This window comes from Mandrillus leucophaeus, unplaced genomic scaffold, assembly GCF_000951045.1.
Source record: "Mandrillus leucophaeus isolate KB7577 unplaced genomic scaffold, Mleu.le_1.0 Scaffold534, whole genome shotgun sequence".
NCBI lineage: Eukaryota > Metazoa > Chordata > Mammalia > Primates > Cercopithecidae > Mandrillus > Mandrillus leucophaeus.
The window spans coordinates 1,376,979-1,402,213 of NW_012105742.1; the positions used below are offsets into that span (position 1 = coordinate 1,376,979).

The window sequence follows — 25,235 nt, forward strand, 5'->3', positions numbered from 1 at the left end:
AATTTAAAAGAGACCACTCCTATGAGACTACTGTCCTTAGAACTTCTGGGGGCAAGTTCCTGTAGAACAGTAGCTCTGAAACCTAGGGTGAGAGACCCTGTAGGAATTGGACTCAACCTTATCCACAGAAAAATGAACAAGCAAAAAAATTTCACAAGACAGTTTATGGAACCAGGTTAAGAAGTTCTAGCCTATTGAGAGAGACTATAAAAAGGATTAAGGTCAGAGGGGAGCAGCATTCCCAGGGTCTAAACCAGGACTTGTTTCCTTCCCTTCTTTAACCAGCAAGAAGGAACAGAGAAGACGTACTAGTGCAGGCTCATTGCTAAGGACTCAAGAGTCTGTTCACTGGCAACTTTGGCTTGGGAATTTCCATTCAGCCTACAAAATTTGTCTAAGAACCACACTGCCGATCTCATCTTCTTTGCTTCCCCTGTCCCTTCACAGGTGTCAGACCCGCCCTGTGGTATGAAGACTCGCAGAGCATTCCTGCTGCCTTCTGTCTCCCTTTGTACTTCATAGGCATTTTTTCCTCTTGTACTTCTAATCCTATCTTGGGATCACTTCTAGGAGAACTCAAACCACACACCTGCACTGCTGCAGTTTTCACAGCACCTTTACACAGGGCCGTAAGGAAGGGACCTTGGAGTCTCACAGCTCTCACTCTAGCACAACACTAAAACAGAAAAATTTTACCCAAGACAATTACTTCTTAGATCTGCCCAGTGGGATGAATCCCTCAGAACCAAAAAGGCCAACGATTTTCTTGTTTCACAGACACCGTCAGTAGTTTTAAAGACTTCTGTCCTTAGGTCTGAGATAAGATCCACAAAGGATAAGTGCCAATGATATGGGAGAAATAGGTATGTTGGGTCAAACCAGTAAGGCAAGATGTAGAAAAGATTTTACCTTTGTCAGGTCTGAAAATACAACACTGATTCATCTAGAAACATCTTTTGTGTTTATACAACACTAAACATGGAGCTATACATCCACAACTGAGGTCTGGGAGAAACCAGAGTTAGGGCAAGCAAAATCAAGCCAAAACAAAAATCCCAGGCCAAAGCAAGAGTGACCTTTTGTATTCACAGGACAGGTTCCAACAGCAGCAGGAGGCTCAGTTAAGTCAGCCACTGGGAACTAGTGTGCAAATGCTCTCTTATTTCAGTGTCACAACCACCAACCTCAGTACCAGCAGAGGCTTTTAGTTTCGGAATAGGTGAGATTCTGAGGTAAAATACAAGGGACCATGTCAGAATCTAGCTACACAGTATCACTTGTCCTAAATCATCTCTGCTTCGCTGTTAATGCTTAGGGCATGTGCATTAAAATGACTGTATCAACCTGCCTTGTCCTCCCAGGAGGACATTTAAAGATCAACACAGCATTATTTTTCAATCAGTATGGCGACAAAACATTGTTATAAAACAGGAAAGAGAAAGAGAAATCTTTTGAGTTCACCTGAAATTCTCAAAGAAAAAAATAACCACATGCTTTGTTTTGCAAGCTTCCCCTCCCCCTTTATTCTTGGTTTATAATGTTAAGCTCTTGGTGACAAAGAAGCCAAGCCCACTTAGCTAGTTTATCAACACATCTAAAGCAAATCATAGTCATACTTTGATTTTAACCAAGCATGACAACAAGGCCACTGAATAGCTTTCCAAACTACCAGTGCAGCGACACTACCTTGCATAGGCTGGTGTTAAATCAGCACTTCATAAATTGTGCAGGCTTCGCCCATTTAGATGATCTCTCTATGCAGAATCGGCAGTCTAACACTGGCTCTCACAAGCATTAAAAATCATCACTCTGCTAACCCAACTCACTGTTCAGATGGGTCTTCTTGAATGCAGCCTTTATTACAACCTCACTGCTGCTTCCTACACTGAAGGAATACCATGTTTTTAAGTCAGGAGTTCTTCTTTCTCGCTTTATTGTAATCAGGGGGTCCTGCAACGACCCTGATGCTGTTACAAAGCACGGTGCTTTATAACAGTAAAGCTTCTGGAAAACCCAAACAAAAGACACGTCATCCGGTGACGTCAGCCTATATACAGTTCTGTGTGGTCGCAGCACATAAGCAATTCCATTCTTGTGCCGTTTCTCGGAAAAGCTTTTCAGTAAATGCACTCATGCTGCTCCAGGAGCTCTTCTCTGCAACAAGCCACCCATCTGCCATCAACAAGTTAAGACCAAGAGAACTAACGGCTGCGGAAAGGAGACTGAAGCTTTGATTAACCAGCTGAGCAGTCAGAGGTGGAGAAATTTAATAACTTATATTTAAAACTGATTTAGGGATCAGAGCAATCACAGAAAATGAAACCAATGCTTTCCAGAGGAATATCCTAAGGAAAAAACAACTCATCCTGGTGGATTCAATTTTACTTGGAAAGCCTGGGACACAGAAAACAGGAAACTGGTCAAAGGCTCCTACATGTTAGAGCCTTTTACAGACTCACTGCGTTGAGTCTAACAACCGCGACTGAATGCAGCCTCCAATGTGCTCAGAAGAATGGGTAAGTCTGTGCATTTATATGTCTTGTACATTCAACAAGGAATCACGCTTTTAAAATAAGCTACCGAATTCACATTTTATGAGGGAAATCACTGTCATATTTTGGATTTTGAGGTTTAGGTAAAAGCATATATCGCTGATGACAGAGACATGTTTTATCTTCTTTTTAAATGGTTTAAGTTTTGGTCCAGTCATACCAATAAGGTTAATTTTTCTGCAGTAAATGAAAAATAAGTTACATGCAGTGAAATCTTTCGCTATAATGTTGGTTGTTGTTGTTTTTAATAGCCCATACGTTCTGCTGAAAAATATTCTATCTTCTTGTTTTCCTTAAATTATATTCTGCAGGCTTACATTTCAAGTGGCCATTAGGGGCCCCTATGCTGGCAGCAATATATGCAATGAGTATGGTTTTAAAAATGCTGCCTGCCCTGGGTATGGCGTGTCCACCCAAATGCCGCTGCGAGAAGCTGCTCTTCTACTGCGACTCTCAGGGCTTCCACTCAGTGCCAAACGCTACAGACAAGGGCTCTCTGGGCCTGTCCCTGAGGCACAATCACATCACAGAGCTCGAAAGAGATCAATTTGCCAGCTTCAGTCAACTTACTTGGCTCCACTTAGATCACAATCAAATTTCAACAGTAAAAGAAGATGCTTTTCAAGGACTATATAAACTTAAGGAATTAATCTTAAGTTCCAACAAAATATTTTACTTGCCAAACACAACTTTTACCCAACTGATTAACCTGCAAAATTTGGACCTGTCTTTTAATCAGCTGTCATCTCTGCACCCAGAGCTCTTCTATGGCCTTCGGAAGCTGCAGACCTTGCATTTACGTTCCAACTCCCTGCGGACTATCCCAGTACGCCTGTTCTGGGACTGTCGTAGTCTGGAGTTTCTGGATTTGAGCACAAACCGTTTGCGAAGTTTGGCTCGCAATGGATTTGCAGGATTAATCAAACTGAGAGAGCTTCACCTAGAGCACAACCAGCTGACGAAGATTAATTTTGCTCATTTCCTACGGCTAAGCAGTCTGCACACGCTCTTCTTACAATGGAACAAAATCAGCAACTTGACATGTGGGATGGAGTGGACCTGGGGCACTTTAGAAAAGCTAGACCTGACTGGAAATGAAATCAAAGCCATCGACTTGACAGTGTTTGAAACGATGCCTAATCTTAAAATACTCCTCATGGATAACAACAAGTTAAACAGCCTTGATTCCAAGATCTTAAACTCCCTGAGATCCCTCACAACCGTGGGCCTCTCTGGCAATCTATGGGAATGCAGCGCCCGAATATGTGCTCTGGCCTCCTGGCTGGGCAGTTTCCAAGGTCGGTGGGAGCACTCCATCCTATGCCACAGTCCTGACCACACCCAAGGAGAGGATATTCTAGATGCAGTCCATGGATTTCAGCTCTGCTGGAATTTGTCAACCACTGTCACTGTCATGGCTACAACTTACAGAGATCCAACCACTGAATATACAAAAAGAATAAGCTCATCAAGTTACCATGTGGGAGACAAAGAAATCCCAACTACTGCAGGCATAGCAGTTACTACTGAGGAACACTTTCCTGAACCAGACAATGCCATCTTCACTCAGCGGGTAATTACAGGAACAATGGCTTTATTGTTTTCTTTCTTTTTTATTATTTTTATAGTGTTCATCTCCAGGAAGTGCTGCCCTCCCACTTTAAGAAGAATTAGGCAGTGCTCAATGGTTCAGAACCACAGGCAGCTCCGATCCCAAACACGACTCCATATGTCAAACATGTCAGACCAAGGACCGTATAATGAATATGAACCCACCCATGAAGGACCCTTCATCATCATTAATGGTTATGGACAGTGCAAGTGTCAGCAGCTGCCATACAAAGAATGTGAAGTATAATATCTACCTGTCATCAAAAATCACATCAGATAAGTAACCTATTTTACATAGTAGAGGCTAAATACATATCTAATTTTTACCAATGGTGACATTAAGCCTAATTTTCCAAACTAAGTGGAGACTTAGTTTTTGAAGTGTTGAAGTATTTTTAATTTTTTAAATGAAACCATATTTTAAGTGTTAAATGAATCAATGCTCACATTAATTTGCACTCCTGTTGGAAAGTCTAAAATGCTTACTTCAAAATAAGAAATGTATGTAATTATATACAATCGTGTGTAAACCTTTACACTAAGGTCTCCATATGCTATTTTTTTCTACTGAAAACAATTTAGAAAGAAGCTATTGGGCAGAAACAGATATGGATCAATACCTGTTTGATCAATGCTCTCCATCCCATGTACCACAACTATCTTGCTGCTTAAAAGGAGACTTAGTAAAGTTCTCTTGTATGATAATTTGGTATTTACTCAAATCTTCAATCTCTTGCCAGTGTGGGAAATAGAATTTCATGTATGCTGAAGACTGGTAAATATTAAACATTCTTCTTCCAGAGTTTTTGCCTGGGTTAGTAGATATTATCAAAGGCCATATCATGAAATCAGAACCCTTTAATGTAATTCTAGTAAGCGGAGTGACTCGTTAATATATTTACACAATGAATCCAAGTGACTATGAAAAGGTCTCATTACAATGAAATCAATACTAAATAATTACACCGACTTCTTACACATTTCTCGTTTGACTTATAATGGACATGATTTTTGTGGCATTTAGGCAATTGTTTTAAACTAGTATTAAATTGCCATTATACTAATTAATGTACTAAATCCTATGTTTACATTAATATGTAAAAAAAGACTTAGAAAATATTTGAGATAAACAAGACAAACTGAGTCAATTTAACAATCCTGACATGCTCCCTCCAATTTAAAAGCAACACACACACACACATAGACACACATACACTCTCTCTCTCTCTCTCAACTATCATGATCAAAGATGCCTTGACAAAGGGGTTTAAACCTCTTTCTTCTGCTTTTTCCTGATCTTCAAACCTCAAAGAGTCAAGTTAAAAATAATTGGCTAGCAACAGGCATGACACTGATTCTTACTGTATTACAAAGGAACCATGAAAAAAAGCACTTTCTAACTATTATATAATGAATTTTGATCTTTCAATAAAGATACGCATTCACACTGTAAGTGTAGTTCAGTGTAGGTGAAGAAAACAGCATCACTGAGATGAATCTTATGGTAGAACAACTCGACATGCCTATGCAGCCACACAGTGGTAACTTGAAGGCAGCACGGAGGTGAGGGATTAAAAGGAAAGGCAGATTTTGAAATCCGACTCACAGGTTAGCTGGAGTTACAAGGCAGCCAAGAATGATTATACACAATCTGCACCAAACAGGGAAAGGACCTGCTGCTGAAAAGGGAAGAGGGGTAGATTCTCCAATGTAAATATAAACATTCCATAATTAACAAATGATAAGGATGCCACATTTTCATGCAGAAAAGAACCACAGGCATTCAGTTTCTTCTATTATGATTTCTACAGAAAACCTATTACATATTTGGAATTTAGATGCAAGCTACCCATTCACACAGAATTTTTCCATAAACATCGTTCCATATATTCAAAAAACTGTAAAATTACAGCACTAACTTGATTTTAGAAAACGAGCATTTTTTACAACTGCCATTTACTGTATGTAGAAAAAAGACATAAAACCTTAGAGAAAGCCACTACCATTTGCAAAGTTATCTTTTCCCCAAAATCAACATTAACATGATATCCTTCATTCAGGGTATATTTTCTTCCCAGGATCAAACTGAAAACATGCTAAGGCTATAGTTTAACCCATAAGATGTAATCATGATTTTTCTTCTTTAATACTAAAAGATGGGTACCCTAGTACCCTTCACCTAACATCTCTCAGTAAAAAGCAGACAAGATCACAAATTACAGTAAAAATGTGCTCTCTTTTTTAAGGTGGGCAGATTAGTTTGTCAAAGTCTCAGCCCAGTTCAATTCAGTTGATCTTGAGTGGTGAGTATTTTGTCTCTTGTTAAAGCAGACCCTGGGCTTGTCTGGGCAGAGACAGAAGCTGATTTAACAGCATACAGCACAGCGCCCTACTTCCCCACAGACAGGCTGAATTAGAAGCCCCTATTACAAATTAGAGCACCATGAGCTAAAATTTACCAACCCATTTATCAGGGCGACCATAGTCACAAATGTCAGTCAGGTGACAGACAGCTTGGTCACAACACAACTGTGTCCTGAGCACACAAGATTCCATCGGCCCTGAAGGACAGTAGAAGAGTATTTTTCATCATTTCAAACCACAACCAAAATTAAGATTCAGACTGCAGGATGGGTAAGAAATCCCCTTCTTTGGCTGGGAATCTCCACCTTAATCCTTAAAGGACCATAACTGGCAAAATCCTTAGTGTACGGACAAAAGCAAATTGGAAAAGCAAGCCATTTACTAATTCAGAGGAACAGCATAGCCAAGGCTAGAGAGTCATACTTTCCAGATGAAAAAAATCAAAATTTTTTGCCTTCCATATTTTTTGGGTAATGCCCTTTAAGAAAAGTGAATGACAGTAGTACCAAAAAGGTATTTTCCTTTCTCATTTAAAGCAAAAACTTCCTTTTTTAATTGCCTGTAGAAGGCAAGATTTCCTTTCATTTTTGTCATTTGTGTTTCAGAATCAGCACAGGTTTGAAGATTAGACTGTTAGTCATCTGTGCTTTCTTTACCAACTGGCTAGAACGGAACAGCATCACAGCAACGCTGCGGATCTTGGTTACACAGTGTCAGGGCTTTTGTTTTTTGGTGGGGTTTTATCCTCTTCACCACCACCACCCACTCCATTTTTTTCTATTTTTAAGATTAGAGGAAAATGACCATTAAGAACCAGAAAAATAATTAATCTCTCTGGAAAAGGGAAAGCTAAGGAAGACTATGATACCATACCCATCTAGAAACCAAGAACTAGTCTGAAATCGTTTATATTCATTTCTGTAGCATGACAGGGATTTCAATCACCTTTCTGAAAAGAGTGGGCTGATGAACTTGCAAATCCACACACAACTCTGAGAATACTCACTGCCAGCATCAAAAAGCAAAGATACTAATTTTTTAAGCCAAAAATCTGTACTAACACATGTAATTTCTTAATGTGCCTAAGTTAATTTCTGTACCAATTCAATAAATGGAATTGACTGAACTTCCCAACGCCACTAATTATTAAAATCCATCTGCTTATTCTAATGCTAGTCACCAAGAGCTAGACTCCATCTTTCCAATAAAAATGAGCCCTATGTAGCACTAGGCTTGAATTCTAAAATTCAAAACAGGCATTTCATTTTCTTAAGGCACACTTCCTACACACAGCTATCAGGGGAAAAAGCTATAAATGTCCTGTTCTTTTTCTGAAGTGCGGATATCAATATAAAATTTGTTAAAGAATATTTTTAACAGCTGACTTACATGATCATTTTCCTAATACAGCAATACAGCGACAGACCTATCTGAAAAGTCTGTTTGGGGACATACTTTTCATATCTTATTGATTAAAGCCCTTGAGCCAGAAAAAAGAAAAAAAAAAGTGAGACAATAAGGCCATCTATAGATAATTAAATATTTCTCTATCTAACCTGGGGCAAACTCATAGTACTTGAATAAGGCCAAAAACAAATAGAAAATGACTGCTTAAGTTTTCATTCTGCTATTGCAAACATTTGGAAACTTCTGCAACTCTTTCAACTAACATTTTTGTCCTTAGTGGTTTTTTTTTTTTTAAAGTCTGATATATGGAATGTTTGACTTTAAAAAACATTCCTATCAACACTGAGACTGGAAACTCAAAGTACAGTCCAAATACATTGTGTTCAATCACCTTCAAGAGCCATTTTTCATTTTGGGTGGGAGGTGGGCAGATGGGTTGAGGGTGGGAAGAAAATACTATTATGCAGGGTGTTTTGGGAGTGGGGAGGGTAACATAAAAAGCAGTGTACAGGAAAGTTTTGTTATTAAAATTGTGTATACTGTAAAAAGTGAACGCCTTTTTTTTTACCTTTCCTTGAAAACCTATCCATTTTGACATGTGAAACTTGAAAAGTCATTTGTGACAGACATAGAAATCTTAAATGAACAGTTGTTTTGTTCCATGTTCCTCTACAACGTCAAATGTGTCCACTGAAAAAAGGGGCAGGTAATCATCACCTGTCTTCATTCAGAGAGAGGCAAAACTAAGATAAGAAGAAAGTAAAGGTAAAGTGGTGGGAAGGGAGAGTGCCTAAAAAGCTGTCATGCAGTAAGAAGCTGCTCTGTCAAGAGCCTGAGCAAGTGGACAAGCAACTGTACCAGGCTCACAGGGCGTGGAGTTGGCTGCCCCTCTGAATCCTCCATTACAGTGAACTGACACCAGAGAGCTTCGGAAAGGTACCCAATTGCCTGTACCTAGCCAACAGCGACTTGACCTCTACCTTGGGGGCTGGTTGACGTCCATCCCAGCAGCACCTTGCACGCCACTCCTATGAGGGAGGTCCACAGGTGCTGACACACTAGGACCACGAGGATCCCTACATGAACTCCTCCACCCTGGATGCCGACTCAGTGAGTATGGATGGGAAAAGGAAGGGAAGATTTTAAACTACAGTTGACGGTTGAACAACGCTGGGGTTAGGGGTGCCAACCCCGCTGCTCCACACAGCCGAAAATCTGCATATAAGTTTTGACTCCCCCAAAACTTTTACTAATAGCTACTGCTGACTAGAAGCATTACTGATAACATAAACGGTCGGTCCATATTAAATAATACATATTTAATACCGTCAGTCAAAATAATACATATTTTGTATGTTATATGTATGATATATGGTATTCTTACAATAAATAAGCTAGAGAAAAGAAAATATTATTAAGATACTCATGGTGGGGCATGGTGGCTCATGCCTGTAATCCCAGTACTTTGGGAGGCTGAAGTGGGTGGATGACCTGAGGTCAGGAATTCGAGACCAGTCTGGCCAACAAGGCGAAACCCCATCTCTACTAAAAATACAAAATTTAGCCAGGCAACCTGGTATGCGCCTGTAATCCCAGCTACTCAGGAGGCTGAGGCAGGGGGATTGCTTGAACCCAGAGGCAGAGGTTGCAATGAGCTGAGACCATGCCACTGCACTCCAGTCTGGGTGACAGAGTGAGACTTCATTGTAAAAGAAAGGAAGGAAGGAAGGAAAGGCCTTCATCCTTGTTGTCATCTTCATGTTGAGTAGGCCGAAAAGGAAGAGAAAGAAAAGGAGTGGGTCTTACTGCCTCAGGGGTATCACAGGCGGGAGGAAATCCACATATAAGTAGACCTTAACGATTCATACTCAAGTTGCTCAAGGGTCAACTATAACGTCCTTGGCTTGCTACAGATCAATATCCTCAGGACAGCATTCTACACCTGGGCAGCACTGGGGCATAAACTGCCCTAGCTTCCAGGAGCTGACTGCCAGGAGTCTGCCATGTTTGCCCAGATGCACTTATTGTTTCTCCAGCACCACATCAGCATAGTAGGACCACGTGGAGAAATAGGCAAAGCCACCCTTTTCCCAATGTCAGGGAAGCTGGGGTCAGAGAGACTAAGAGAACTCTCACACCAGGAATTTCAGCAGTAACCACGGCAGAAGCAGGAAACAGAGAACACAATTCTATTGTCAAACTCATCCTATAAGCACTAGAGGGCATAGGTGATGGTGGTTTTAAATTGCACAAAGGAAGACAATCCTACACTTGATCGAGTTAAAAGCAGAGCTTATTAACATAATTCTCCTACATTTTAATTTTGAAAATCCCATTAAAAGCTACATCTGATTTCTTTATCAGTTTTTTAATTAATTTTGTCTGTATGCCACAGCATTCTCAGGTTCCCACTCAAATATACAATAGATTCTTCCTGATCTGTTTAAAAATTTGGGGTAGTCATATCTCCCTGAGAGAGACAAAATGTACTACAAACTGTCTTTTACAAAGAGGGAAGGGGAAAAAGGTGAAAGTCATAGCTACTGCAAAAACATTTCTCCTTAGCATGAATTTGACCTTTATCCTCAAGGTTTTGGGAACACTCTTAAGGGATACATCTTAAACCTCCCCTTCTACTATCTGAAGAGGACAGTAAAGAGCAAGAAATCTCCAAAGTCAAGTACAATCAAGCATCCTATCCTGCAAGGCCCACAAATGAAAATACTACCCTCTATATATGGAGGCTCAAGAGCAAAGGCTTGCCCAATGCCTCCAAGTCAGGAACTCCCACTAGAAATCCAGCATGAAGAAGCATCTGTGAACAGCAACCCTGATGGGCAGACGCCAACAGTTCATGCCTCACTTAGGAAACAGATTTGAAAACTGCAGCCCTTGGCTGGGCGTAGCGGCTCACGCCTGTAATCTCAGCACTTTGGGAGGCCGAGGTGGGTGGATCATGAGGTCAGGAGATTGAGACCATCCTGGCTAACATGGTGAAATCCTGTCTCTACTAAAAAATACAAAAAATTAGCTGGGCGTGGTGGCGGGCGCCTGTAGTCCCAGCTACTTGGGAGGCTGAGGCAGGAGAATGGTGTGAACCCGGGAGGCAGAGCTTGCAGTGAGCTGAGATTGTGCCACTGCACTCCAGCCTGGGCAACAGAGCAAGACTCCGTCTCAAAAAAAAAAAAAAGAAAGAAAGAAAGAAAGAAAAGAAAACTGCAGCCCTAGAGACAATTGTCAAAGCCTTTTTATAGCTTCCATCAAGATTTTACCAAAAACCACACAGAATAGGCGTAAAAACATCATAAACATTAAGTTTACTGAATACTGACAATAGTGTTTAGAGCATAAGACTTCCATCTTTAGGCCCTGGTATTTGTACCAAAAATAAATAAATAAATAAATAAATAAATAAATAAATAGTTACAACAAAATGTACAAAATGTAAAAAATCCTGGAAAAATCACTGGACCAAAACTCTACAGCCATTTTTTAATTAATTAATTATTTCCAGATCAGGTTATAAGACTGGCTAATTTTTGCATTTCTGGTAGAGACAAAGTTTTACCACGTGTTGCCCAGGCTGGTCTTGAATTCCCGGGCTCAGGTGACCCACTCGCCTCAGCCCACAGAGAGTTGGGATTATAGGCATTCGCCACCACGTCCACCCTCTGCAGCCATTTATAATTAGCCCACCAATTTCATCATCACGAGGGCCAAAAAAGTTTCTCTTGTGATGAACAAAAACATTTCCCATTGCCTAGCTGTCAAATACATGCAGGGCAACTGCTCAGTACCCAAAACCTCTAAAAACAATGTTATTTATCATTTACATATAACCTACTTATACAGAGTCAAGGAAACTTAGAATAAAACTAGGTACAGAATAGTGAAATAAAGATATAAAAAGATCAAAAGCAGGACTCTTAACCCCAAAGGTCCAGGATATGTTTCAGGATGCAAGAACATCTTAAAATTGTAATACAATATTGTATGTGAGTCCAGATATTTTATCAGATCTAATGGGTTTTGATAAATTACAAAAAGGGGTTAGAAAGCCCTAGTAGAGCAATGAAATTGCTCTATATACTATTTCTAGTATACACTATATACCAATTTGGCCCGGATCTGCCTGGTGGCCAAAGCAAAGAATAAAACCAACAGCTTTCATCGGATTAAGTAGCACAATGGTTTCTCTGGAGAAAGAGACACTTAAGTGAAAAAACCTGTGAATTATTTATAAAATGCAGCCAGCTGTAGGAACAGTAAGGAAAAATGCTGGACTGTCCCTCTAAGGAGGTTCTAGAAAACAGGCAGAGTTGCTCTTCATGAGGACCCTTGATAAAGGCTAAGGGTAAGGAGCCTACACAAGCATGCTACACACTCTATGATGACCTAAGCTTTGTCATGACCCAAGGGTGGGTGGAGCCTAGAAGTTCTGCAAGAATGAACCAAGCACTTTCAACAGCTGGTGTTTCCTCTTTATCACATACCTGGGACCAGACTACAGGGCTCCAACACACAAGGGACACCCAGTAAACACCTACTACATTACATTACACATCTACACGAGGAGTACAATTTAAAACTAAAAACGTTTTCTGGCCGGGAGCAGCGGCTCATGCCTGTAATCCCAGCACTGGGAGGCAGAGGCGGGTGGATCACGAAGTCAGGAGTTCAAGACCAGCCTGGCCCACATGGTGAAAGCCTGTCTCTACTAAAAACACAAAAATTAGCCAGGTGTGGTGGCGAGCACCTGTAACCCCAGTTACTTGGGAGGCTGAGGCAGAGAACTGCTTGAACCCGGGAGGCAGAGGCTGCAGTGAGCCAAGATCACTCCACTGCACTCTAGCCTGGGCAACAGAGCAAGACTCCGTCTTCAAAAAAAAAACAAACCACGTCTTCTACTACATCAGGAATGAAGAGAAGAATATTTTATACAACATCTCTGGTTGTGCATGAAACCACCTTTGCAAAACTATGCAAGTGAGAGAAATCTAACATAACTGATTCCATTTTGTTTCTAACCTCACAAGCTGTCTTTGTTCATTCCTGTGCACAGGCTAAGCTAACTATGGGAGGAATTTAGTTTATAATTTAGCTGAGGAATTTAGTTTACAGCTTAACTTTAAAGCAAAGATGATCACAGTCCCCTCCCAAAAACTACCCCCTCTTCCCATTCGTGGTCTGCAACTGCCTTTGTAAAACTAATGAAAGGTGGTAAGGTTAAAATTATTCTGATAAGATTTAATCATAGTTAAAACAGTAGCCCATTACTGTTTCCTAGCTTGCTTTTTATAATTGTTTACTGCTCAGGAGTCAGTTAGCCAATGGTCATAATAAGATTTGTAACTTTCCCAATTGCTTCTATAAATAACAACACTACTATGAAACTTAAGACTGGTAGGCAACAGAGTGAGACTAAGAAAGAAAAGGCCAGGTGCAGTGGCTCCTGCCTGTAATCCCAGCACTTTGGAAGGCGGGTGGATCACTTGAGATCAGGACTTCAAGACCAGCCTGGCCAATATGGCAAAACCCTGTCTCTACTAAAAATACAAAAAGTAGCTAGGTGTGGTGCGCCTGTAGTCCCAGCTACTCTGGAGGCTGAGGTGGGAGCATCACTTGAGTCTCAGAAGCGGAGGTTGCAGCGAGCCAAGATCATGCCACTGCACTCCAGCCTAGAAAACAGAGCAAGATTCCAACTAATTTGAAAAAAAAAAAAAAAAAAAAAAAGAACTGGTGTTTGAGATATTTTTCAGACTGCATTCTAGTGGACCAACTGACGCCACCTACACTGGTGACCCATACCAAGAAACAGTTTTGACACTCCTATGATTTCATGCCCAGCCCAGTCAATCAGCAGTACCCACTCCCTAGCCCCTGCTTACCAAACCATCTTTAAAAACCTAGTCTCCAAATTCTCTGGGAGGTGAATTTGAAAGGTATCTCATCCACCTCAATCAGCCTTGCGATTATTAAACTCTTTCTCTGCTGCAACTTCTGCTGTCTCAGGGTACTGGCTTTTTCTGTGCAGCAGGCAAGAAGAACCCAATTGGGCTGTAAAATGTTGATGATAATCATACATGTTCTCCTTAGGTAAGAATCTATAACACAATAACTAATTTCCTAAGAAAGAACACATTTAAAATGATAAAGCAGCTAGGTACGGTGGCTCACACCTGGAATCTCAGCACTTTGGAGGCCTAAGGCAGGAGGATTGCTTGAGGCCAGGAGTTCAAGATCAGCAGAGGCAACATGGCAAAACCCTGTCTCTACAAAAAATATATGTATACACAAAAATCAGCAGGGTGTAGTGACACTTGCCTGTAGTCCCAACTACCTGGGAGGCTGAAGTGGGAGGATCACCTGAGCCCAGGAAATCAAGGCTGCAGTGAGCTGTGATCACACCACTACAATCCAGCCTGGGCAACAGAGTAAGACACTGTTTCAAAAAAATAAATTTTATATATATATAAAAAAAGATAAAGCAATCATTAGCCTGAATAACAGTCAGAAATTTAACTGTCTCCTTCTAGAAGCCATTTTAAAAAACCACCTAGATTTTCAACAGGGGCAAGTTAAGTTGCACATCAGTTAGGAGCCCTTCTCCACACATGAGCCTCTGACCCTGGACAAGTCCTTCAACCTTTATGTACCTTGGGTCTTTGACCTGTAAACCAGATTTAACAGCAATAACAACCACAGGGGGATCTATTCATGTAAAGTCCTGAGGCTAGCACAGAATAAATGCTCAAAATTGTTTTGTTATTTTTAACAGCAACATGTAGAGAGTGAAATGCTACAGATCCATCAAATAAAGAATGTAATCACATTAAAGACATGTTAGACCTATGTGCTGCTTCCTAAAGCTCCACTTTCTAGTCTTTCTTCTCTAAGTTAATGTGCAGTATTCAAAATGAGAACTGATAATTAGCTAGAACTTTCAGTAAGCCTCAACAGCCTTGTTACACTTTTTACATCTAATATTGATATAAAACTGACCACATTATCTCATAATCAAGTAACTTGTTTTGCAAAATGTACTATAATATTAGATATGATATTACTCTGGTTTGGCTTTATGAATCAAGGCTAAATTTCTAAAGGTTTAAAATCCCTAATTCAAAAATTCCTTCTGAATAAAGTAGTCACTTAAAATCAAGTGATGCCTTTTCCCTGTTTAGTAAAATTATATAGTACAACAAGTACTATCCATTATCATAAAAGAATACTATTTTTTTCAAAAGAAATAAGAAATAATATCATTGATGTCTCAGCTTTGGACAATTACATTTTAGGACAAAATACATGGCTGAGAATTAAGGATCACTATTATTTTCCTTTTTGCTTAGAAAAAAATATATACTTTAAGTCTATCACATCTAATTTAGGAATCAGCCCTTCCAATTGTGGCAGATTTGGTTCCAAGGCAGATTTGCCAGAATTATTGAGGGGTGTGGGCAGGAGAGGTATGAGAACTTAAAACACAAAGATAATCCATTAGTTCAATGCATGCAGGAGTGTATGTTTCGTGATAGCTGGAGAGTAATCTTCCATATTACCGAAATCTCTATTCCTTATAAAACTTGCTCAGAATTAACCTATCTCAATGAAAGACACACAATCTTATCAGAACTTATCAGATCTTATGACCCAGATTCTTCAAGAAAACTTCTTTCTTGGCATTATCTTTCCAATATCATAATCTAGTTTATCCAACAAGAAAAATCCTTTTTTTTTTTTAGATGGAGTCTCGCTCTGTCGCCCAGGCTGGACTGCAGCAGATATCGGCTCACTGCAACCTCCGCCTCCCAGGTTCACGCCATTCACTGGGACTACAGGCGCCCGCCACCAGGCCAGCTAATTTTTCATATTTTCAATAGAGACAGGGTTTCACCGTGTTAGCCAGGATGGTCTCGAGCTCCTGACCTGGTGATTCGCCTATCCCAAAGTACTGGGATTACAGGCATGAGCCACCGCGCCTGGCCGGAAAATCCTTTTATCTCCTTCATCCACAACTTTTCTCTACTTTCCCACATCTCTTGACCATGGGCTTACTGCCTGCTTCTCCCAAATCCACAAAACTAAGTGCCTATCAGCTACAAAATAATATACACGATTTGGAAATTACAATAAAAAATACAGTCACTCATCTGAGCTATCTTTTCAGTCCACACTTCTCTTTGCTCTTTGTACAGATTCAAGTGTACAGATTCAAGTATAAAATACCATTTATCCATTTTGCTTTCACTTTTAAAAGACCAAGAATACCTGCCATTTAAGATGTACCCTTTTTACTTTTAATAATTAGCACTCACTCCAGTTCTATGACCAAATAAAGTCCCCAACACGCTTCATACATTTAATAAAAGTTGCTCTCTTGCTGTTTTTAAGTGGGAGTGGGTAATGTGAATTGGGGCGTAGAAGATATGGCAAACATTTCAGAAATGTAGAATTCTTTAAGAATAGCCAGTAATCTTTCATTCCAGTTCTCTTGGGATTCCATAGAATTGGCCACAAGAAAGCTGTGACCTTTCATGTGAAAGTATGTTCTGCCAGTTTTTGATCCAAATAGAAAAAAAAGACACAAACATCAGGCAATAGTAACTATTCCATGCAAGGATTGCCCATGTGGTGCATACATTAAGAATTGTGTTCAGAGCTGGGCGTGTTGGTTCACATCTGTAATTCCAGCACTTTGCGAGGCTGAGGTGGGCAAATCACCTGAGACCAGGAGTTCCAGACCAGCCTGGTCCACATGGCGAAAACCCGTCTCTACTAAAAGTACAAAAATTAGTCAGGCATGGTGGCGCATGCCTGTAATCCCAGCTACTCAGGAGGCTGAGGCAGAAGAATCTCTTGAACCTGGCAGCCGAAGGGTTGCAGTGACCCGAGATCATGCCATTGTACTCCAGCCAGGGCGACAGAGCAAGACTCCGTCTCCAAAAAAAAAAAAAAAAAAAAAAAAGGCAGTGTTCAGAAGTGCCTTGACAGTGTTAAGTCTCTATTTTCCCTTGTAATTTACCAGGAGAAAAAAATGGCAGTGGGAAAGAAAAGAAGAAGAATATACCATCCCCTGCACACTCCTGCAGGTAACTGGGACAGTACCATATCACCACATCTCCCTCTTCTCTCCTGATAGTCCCTTCAAGCCAGTGTGTGCAAAAGCTCTCTGACACTTGCTGTCAACTTCCAACAACTAGAGCCCATTTTATTACTGTATTAAAACTGCCAGTCTTTGGGAGGCCTAGGAGGGTGGATCACCTGAGGTCAGGTGATCTGAGGTCAGGTGCCCAGACCAGCATGGATAATACGGTGAAACCCCGTCTCTACTAAAAATATAAAAATTAGCTGTGCGTGGTGGCACATGCCTGTAATCCCAGCTACTTGGGAGGCTGAGGCAGGCGAATCACTTGAGCCCAGGAGGTGGAGGCTGCAGTGAGCTGAGACTGCGTCATCGCACTCCAGAGACAGAGCAAGACTCCGTATCAAAAACAAACAAACAAACAAACAAACAAACAAAAACAAACCTTGCCAGTCTAAGATTTGTCTACTATTCCACATGAAAATCTAACAGCAGGTGGTCAGGAATTTTCTTAGTTTTGATGCAGCATTCCTAAAGTGTCAAAAAGCATTATATTGCATAAGTGCTTTCATTTAGACACTCAATTTGTGCTTGCTTTGAATTAGGTATGTGATGAGTCAGATAGATTGTGAAGAACAGGACAAACTATAGACGGTTTATCTGAAGTTCAGCTGACACTCCCACCAAATCCATCACCTAATTTATAACTAAAATTATTAAACAAACATATTTCCAGTAAAAACATAAATCTACTGGCTTTCCAAAAACAATAATCAGTATTTTGATTTATTCATCAATTATTTCCGTATCAGAGGTACCACACTGGAAAATCATATTTTTAAGATCTCACCTTTCAAATATTTTATATCAATCTTTAAACACACACAGACACCACCCCATCCTCAGTTTAAATTGAGATGGGAGTCTGGGGATTAGATATACTTAATGAAAAGCTAGACTCTCTTCTGTTTTTTGTTTAGTTTTTTAGGCTGGGTCTTGCTCTGTTCGTTGCCCAGGCTGGAATGTAGAGTTGCAGTTTTGGCTTTCTGCAACCTCTGCCTCCTTGGCTCAAGCGATTCTCCCACCTCAGCCTCCCAAGTAGCTGGGACTACAGGTGCACAGTACCACACCTGCCTAATTTTTGTATTTATTGTAGAGATGGGGTTTTGCCATGTTGCCCAGGCTGGTCTCAAACTCCTGGGCTCAAGCAACCCACCTGTCTCTGCTTCCCAAAGTGCTGGGATTACAGGCGTGAGCCACTGCCCCGAGCCCTGTTATTTGTAACTAGCATTTTAACTAACTGAATACCAAGACCTGATATTAACAAAGATTAAGAAGACTATGAGTGGAATGCATTAGGAAAGTGGGGGATGCAGAACAATTAAGATTCAATATATGACATGTTAAAGTTAGAATGTTTATTAGCCATCCAAGTAGAGATGACAAGTCCAGAGGAATGGTCCAGGCTGGAAACATAAATTTAGAAGTCATCATCCATGAATACAGGTATTTAAAGTCACGAGCCTAGATGAGATGACCAAGGGAATGGATGTAGATGGAGATGAGACTCACAGAACCATCCTTTCCTCCTAAACCAGTCTAAGAAATCTTTCAACAATACCTAAAAAGTGGCAGTCACGGAAAAAAAAGGATAGGTGTCAAGGGAAGCATTCCCTCAACATCAAAGTCACTTGAACAAATCATGTGTTATTGGACAATTAATAGGAATATGGTCAGATTAATTCATGAAAATGACTGGAAACATGACATATCAAAGGAATTTTTAATCAATGAAGAAAATACATGTATACTAGGAATTGAGAATGATGACTACAACAAGCCCATCAATCATAATATGCTCCATGCCAAGTAAGTTGGTAAATAAGGTGGAAATGGCCCTGTTCTTAAGTCAATGTAATAAACTGAAGAACCAGTGAAAGTTCATGAACAATCAGAAAAGCAGGGGTTAATTCTGAGGGGAATGCAGAACTCATGTACTTGAACTACAAGAGAGCCAAAGGCTGGGCGCAGTGGCTGACACCTGTAATCCCAGCACCTTGGGAGGCCGAGGAGGGCGGATCACTTGAGGTCAGGAGTTCGAGACCAACAATGGCCAAAGTGGTAAAACCCCATCTCTACTAAAAATACAAACAAAATTAGCTGGGCATGGTAGCAGTAATCCCAACTACTTGGGAGGCTGAGGCAGAAGAATTGCTTGAATGCAGGAGGCAGAGGTTGCAGTGAACCGAGATCATGCCACTGCACTCCAGCCTGGGTGACAGAAGACTCTATCTCAAAAAAAAAAAAAAAAAAAAAAAAAGCTAAATATTCCACTAAAATGATATTATATAATTTTATCTCATATAATATCCTTTTATTATTTGGGTTACAATACGATAGAGGTTTGGGTTACAAGGTATGTGCATTTATCAAAATTCACTAATAGTAAAGATTTGTACATTTCGCTATGTATAAAACTTATCTTTAAAAATACTAGGACAGGCGCAAGAGCTCATACCTATAATCCTAGCACTTTGGGAGGCCAAGGTACGAGGATTACTCAAGCCCAGGAGTTCAAGACCAGCCTGGGCAACATTGCAAGACCCTATCTCTATAAAAAATAAAAACATTAACCAGGTATGGTGGTGCATACCTGTGCTGCTAGCTACTCAGGAGGCTGAAGTGGGAGGAAGGAGGACTGCTGGAGCCCACAAGTTCAAGGCTATAGTGAGCAGTGGAATATCACTGCATTCCAGCCTGGGCAACAGAGCAAGAACCTATCTCAAAAAAAAAAAATTACTCTAATTAATGACACATATGGGACAGTGTTTAGAGGTAAATGTACAAATGTCTGCAACTGAATGTGAAATGCATCAAAACAATAAGATGGATACAGGGATGGCTAAATATGTCTCAAAGGAAATATTTAAACATTTAATAGAATTAAGAAGTGGATTCATATGTGGGTGTTCATTGTATAATTCTTTCAGCCTCTCTATATGGATACTTTTCAAAATAAAATGCTGGAAAGGGAATTACAGTTGTAAGTTATGGTACTGTCAATCTAATATACTATTAACTTCAACTAGACCTTACAGTGTTGCACAGTGGTTAAGAGCTCAAATTCTGGAGCCAGGCTGGGTTCGAAGCAGCACCTCTACTTACTAGCTGTGGGACCTTGTATAAATCATTTAACCTGTATGCATTAACAGTACCATTCTTCATGTTTTGATGGTTAAATATGAATGGACAGTGCCATCAATATTACTGATATTTAGAAAATAGGAAGGCACTTAAGAATGCAGTGGTAGGCTCACACCTGTAATCCCAGTACTTTGGGAGGCCAAAGTGGGAGGACTGCTTGTGGCCAGGAGTTGGAGACCAGACTGGGCAGCACAGCAAGACCCTATCTCTATTAAAAAAAATTTTTTTTTAAAGAATGCAGTGGATAAATTAGTTTTGAGTCTTGTACAAAAGAACAGCAGGATTTCAATATGGCTGGGTACAGGGAAGGCCAGAGACAGTAATCTGAGAGATGATGTCCATTAATAGTGAAGTTACTCTGGGCTCGGCCAAAGTAGGACCAAATGACAAGAAGCCTCTGGGGCTAGGAAGGGAGCTTAGATTTAACATGGTTGACAAGAGCAGTCACTCCAGATTTTTGAAGATGGCTAGGATATGAAGACCAAAGCAGTGACTTAAAGAGATGTATTCTGGCAATTCTTCTTGTTCTGCAGAGAAAAATCTGTAACTTCCACTATTAGAAAAAGGCTGTTAAGGGAGATTTTAAAAAAAAAAAAAAAAAGGAAAGAAATGTATTTAAAGGGCAGGCAAAGGGTAAGAACCAATGGTCAAGTGAAAAAGAAGAAATGACTCTCTCCGAGAGGAACAGGCAGCAGATTGGGGCATGAGGGAAAAACATGAAAGGAATCATTCATTCACCAGAATGTACTAAAGACAGCCTTGGAGTTCCCATGACAACTTTCAAGTGTTCATTATTAATCTCTAGTCTAAAACTATTTTCTGAAAAGATACATAATTTCTCTCTAAAATACTTCCATATTTACAGCTTTCTTTTCAAGTCTCAATAAGGATTTCCTCTCATGAATTAGGCACAGAAAGGCAGATCCAGTTTCCACCTTGTAAAATATGGGGCAGACAAGGGAAACGCTCTTGCTTGAGTCCAATTTGCCCTAGTAAAATCTACCCTTTTGCCAAAGCTTTGTTAAGCTATGATCAGGGCCACTACACTCCAGCCTAGGCAACAGAGTGAGACCCTGTCTCTTTTTTAAAAAACAAAAAAAGGAAAAGAAAGAAATGCACCATCACAGTGTACTGACAATGTTAATTTTACTCCCTCACACACTACAAAAGAGTGTCTTATTATAAGGTTTAATTTGTTACGTTCATATATAAGAGGTTCATTAATGAACACTGTTAGAAATCTCAGTAGAACTGCTGGTTTTGTTAAAAACTATGTGGCATGGCTATCAATATAATCTTAATAAAAGCCCCAAGCCATTACCTACTTCCCATCTTAACAGAAATTAAAGATAAGAAATGACATCTTGAGGGTTATATTTCAAAAAATATGTATCAATAAGTTTCAGGATTTTGGAATCCCTTCATTCTCTACCCAAAATTAACTCTATCATATCCCTAGTTCCCTCTCCAGGGTCAAATACTTTCTCCTTCTTCAGAAAGATTCTTTCAAAAATCGTAATTATAAGAGCACTTCAAAGTCTCAAGTAATAACACACGTTTCTTTTCACATTTTCACTACAATCAAGACTACCTAACAACTCAAATTCTCTACTTAGGCAAACTACAAAAACTGTCAAATAGCAGACAGTAAAATTCTACTGCTATTTTTACTTAGCCAACCCAAATGGAAAGTACCTACCAAAAATCAACTCTTACTGCTATTCCAGCTCTTTTTACATGACGGAAAGAGACATGCTTACAGTGACAAAGTAAAGACCTTGTCTCACCCACCAAATACTGTACAAAACTGTAGACTCCCCAGACACCTCCAGGCAAGTGCCAGCAACTAAAAACCACTGGTAAAACAGCATTCTAAGTTTCTTAAAAGGAAGATAAAACTCACCAAGATGCAAATTTTTAGGAAACAGGAAAAAACAAAAATCAGTTTAACCCAGTATGAACTGAATTTTCTCTCAGTGAAAGTAAAGGGCATCTACTGGTAAATTTGCAGTTTCCTGCAGCCACAATTACATTAATATCTATACATAGAAAACACAAGTGCTGGCTGGTTAGTTTGTTTGGTTTAAAACAAGACAGTTTAGGCCGGGCGCGGGGGCTCGCGCCTCTAATCCCAGCACTTTGGGAGGCTGAGGTGGACAGATCCCAAGGTCAGGAGTTCGAGACCAGCCTGGCCAATATGGTGAAACCTTGTCTCTACTAAAAATACAAAAATTAACTGGGCGTGGTGGCCAGCACCTGTAGTCCCAGCCACTCAGCTACTCCGGAGATTGAGGCAGAAGAATTGCTTGAACCCGGGACGTGGAGGTGGCAGTGAGCCTAGATCGTGCCACTGCACTCCAGCCTGGGTGACAGAGTGAGACTCCGTCTCAAAACAAAAACAAGCAAAATGACAGTTTAAAAGCCAGTCATGGGTTTGGTGTTTGAGTGGACCAGTTTTGCTCTTCACACCCTAAATCCCAATATTTTTTTCTCTCTGAAATGGAAAGTATCTGTCAATGATTATAATGGGTACTCAAAAGATGTGAGTTCAGTGAAAATACACTACCAATGCTGGGAGGAAAATCCCTCAAAGTGTATGTTCCATGGAGTATGAAGTACACCAGATGTGCATCCACAGGATGACATTATTATATAAGCCATCATTACCCTTTTTAATGAACAGTGTCTACAGAGAATAAGGGGAAACAATGTAACATGACAAAAAATTATTCAAAGAAGAAGGAACTGAAAAATGTCTACAGAGAGGCTTATTGGGAAATGTTTTTCTAATATAGAGGCTTAGTGGGTCAAATCAATTTTGCATTTTAAATCTTTTATTCTATTTTCACTGTACTACATAATTTCTATATTTTATACTATTGCAGTCTGAGGAGTTTGTCGAACTGTTCTGTCCTCCTTTCCTTCTCCCACTTAAGTTTCTCTAGCTCTCAAGCATTTATACTTTTCACTTAAGTCTATGTAAGAAAGTATGTGTACAGACACAAGTACATGTGTTCAGCTGGGGGGAAATGGAGGCAAATAGCCCCAGATCAAGACAAAATAGCCCCTATTTATTTCAAAGAGAAAGCCATTATTTAGCTCATTTCTTGTCAAAGATTTTTTTAAGTTTGGCTCCCCCTCTGATTTTGAGTCTTGTACTGACTGCTCTTACTTGTAGAAAAAGAACCACTCACTTGAATATATGTAGAGTCACATTCAGTGCTTGCATTCAGAAACTTGTATATCCATAAATAATTCACAGATATCCACACACATTTTTGCAGATGTGGGTAAAAAAATAAAAACAAAATATTCTTAAAACTACTTACAAGTACGAAAGTCTTGCAGATGTAATGTCAATGATAATTGTGAAAGGAAGGTTTATCATAGAATGTTATAGCAGGAAAGGCTCCAAAAACCTTCACTAACCCAGTTCTATGACTGGGCTTCTTCTTCCATTCATCCAGGTCAAATGAATTTTGATCTTAAACAACTAAAATGGTCTATGTGAAAAGAATTTTCTTTAAATCCAAAAACTCAAAGTCAGGCAATTTATTATTACCCATGACATTTTTGCAAAGGAATCTGTATTTGAAATATGTCAATTTATTTCAAACCCTCATTTGAAATGTGAAGATTCTTTCCTAGAAACACCAAATTGAAAAGTCCTCTTCCTTTTTAGAAAAGAAATATAAAAGCAACAGCCTCACATAAACTGTTTAATCTGTGCCCATGATTGTAAAATGTCAAATCCCTATAATAAATTCCTTATATATCTTTCCTAGTTCTTCTGCTTTTGTGATTTAACCCTGGTTGACCCAAACTTATGTGAGTGTAAGTAATCTAGGTGAGAAAGACATTTTTAACCCAAAACAGAAAACCCTCTAGCCACAAAACAAGATAAACACATGTACCTGAAAATAAAACAAAACTTCAATACTTTTTTTTAAAAAAGTATATACTTCCACTAGCTAGGAAGGATAAAAAAGGGAGGGGGGGGGGAACACACGCAATGTCAAAAGACAAATAGCTATAATATACCAAGAGCTCCAGCAAAGAAAAACATACACATGACAGTAGAAAATGGGCAAAGAATACGAACAGACACTTCATAAAAGAGCAAATCCAATGACTTACAAGTATATTAAAAAGATTATTTGAATTCAACAGTGGTCAAGGGAAATGCAACTTAAAGTAATAATGAGCAGGATGGGAGAGGTGGCTCACGCCTATAATCCCAGCACTTTGGGGGGCTGAGGCGGGAGGATAATTTGAGGTCAGGAGTTTGAGACAAGGATGGCCAACATGGTGAACATGGTGAAACCCCATCTCTACTAAAAATACAAAAATTAGCTGGGCGTGGTGGTATGCACCTGTAATCCCAGCTATTCGAGAGGCTGAGGCACAAGAATCGCCAAGGTGGGCAGATCACTTGAGGCCAGGAGTTCGAGACCAGCCTGGCCAACATGGTGAAACCCTATCTCTTAAAAAATACAAAAATTAGCCGGGTGTGGTGGTGCACACCTGTAGTCCCCGGTACTTGGGAGGCTAAGGCAGGAGAATCACTTGAACCCAGGAGGCAGAGGTTGCAGTGAGCCAAGATCATGCCACTGCACTCCAGCCTGGGTGACAGAGTCAGTCTCATAAAAAAAAAAAAAAGTAATAATGAACAACTGCTTCACACTCATCAGATCAGCAAAATTTAAACGAGTAACACCTATTGTTAGCACACAGAAATAAAAACACACAACACATGGGAGGAGAGTGGTCAAATAATACATAGTGTAGTCATGCCATGAACTATTACTCAGCAATAAAATGAACGAATTAGAGGTAAACCAGAAGGCTTGCAAGGATTTCTATGAGTTACTGATGAATAAGATGATACAGGTTTGTGAACAGTGATCTCACTTTTGATCAGGCAAACATTTATGCAAAAAAAAAAAAATATATATATATATATATATATATTCCAGATTGGTAACACTGGTTCTTAGGGGGAGAGGATGTGG

At 39.9% G+C, this 25,235-nt stretch overlaps 2 protein-coding genes across 6 annotated transcripts in view; one reads left to right on the forward strand and one right to left on the reverse strand.

Moving 5' to 3' along the window:
• CTNNA1 (catenin (cadherin-associated protein), alpha 1, 102kDa) overlaps nt 1-25,235 on the reverse strand; it is a 150,934-nt gene that overhangs the window by 56,603 nt on the left and 69,096 nt on the right. The window contains exon 1 of one of the 4 annotated variants that reach the window (XM_011997245.1): nt 1,687-2,194. The exons of the other annotated variants lie outside the window; for them this stretch is intronic. The gene's annotated coding sequence lies outside the window, so the exon portion shown is untranslated. Of the gene's footprint in view, nt 1-1,686; nt 2,195-25,235 lie in introns of those variants that run through there. 4 annotated transcript variants of the gene reach the window in all.
• Nucleotides 2,056-7,653, forward strand: LRRTM2 (leucine rich repeat transmembrane neuronal 2). Of its 2 annotated transcripts, none has more exons than XM_011997240.1 (2): nt 2,056-2,516; nt 2,864-7,653. In XM_011997240.1, the coding sequence occupies exons 1-2, from the start codon at nt 2,513-2,515 to the stop codon at nt 4,408-4,410; spliced, it is 1,551 nt and encodes a 516-aa protein (XP_011852630.1). In that variant the 5' UTR covers nt 2,056-2,512; the 3' UTR covers nt 4,411-7,653. The 2 variants fall into 2 exon arrangements, with proteins under 2 accessions (XP_011852630.1, XP_011852631.1); XM_011997241.1 differs by having other exon boundaries at nt 2,062-2,516; nt 3,292-4,969.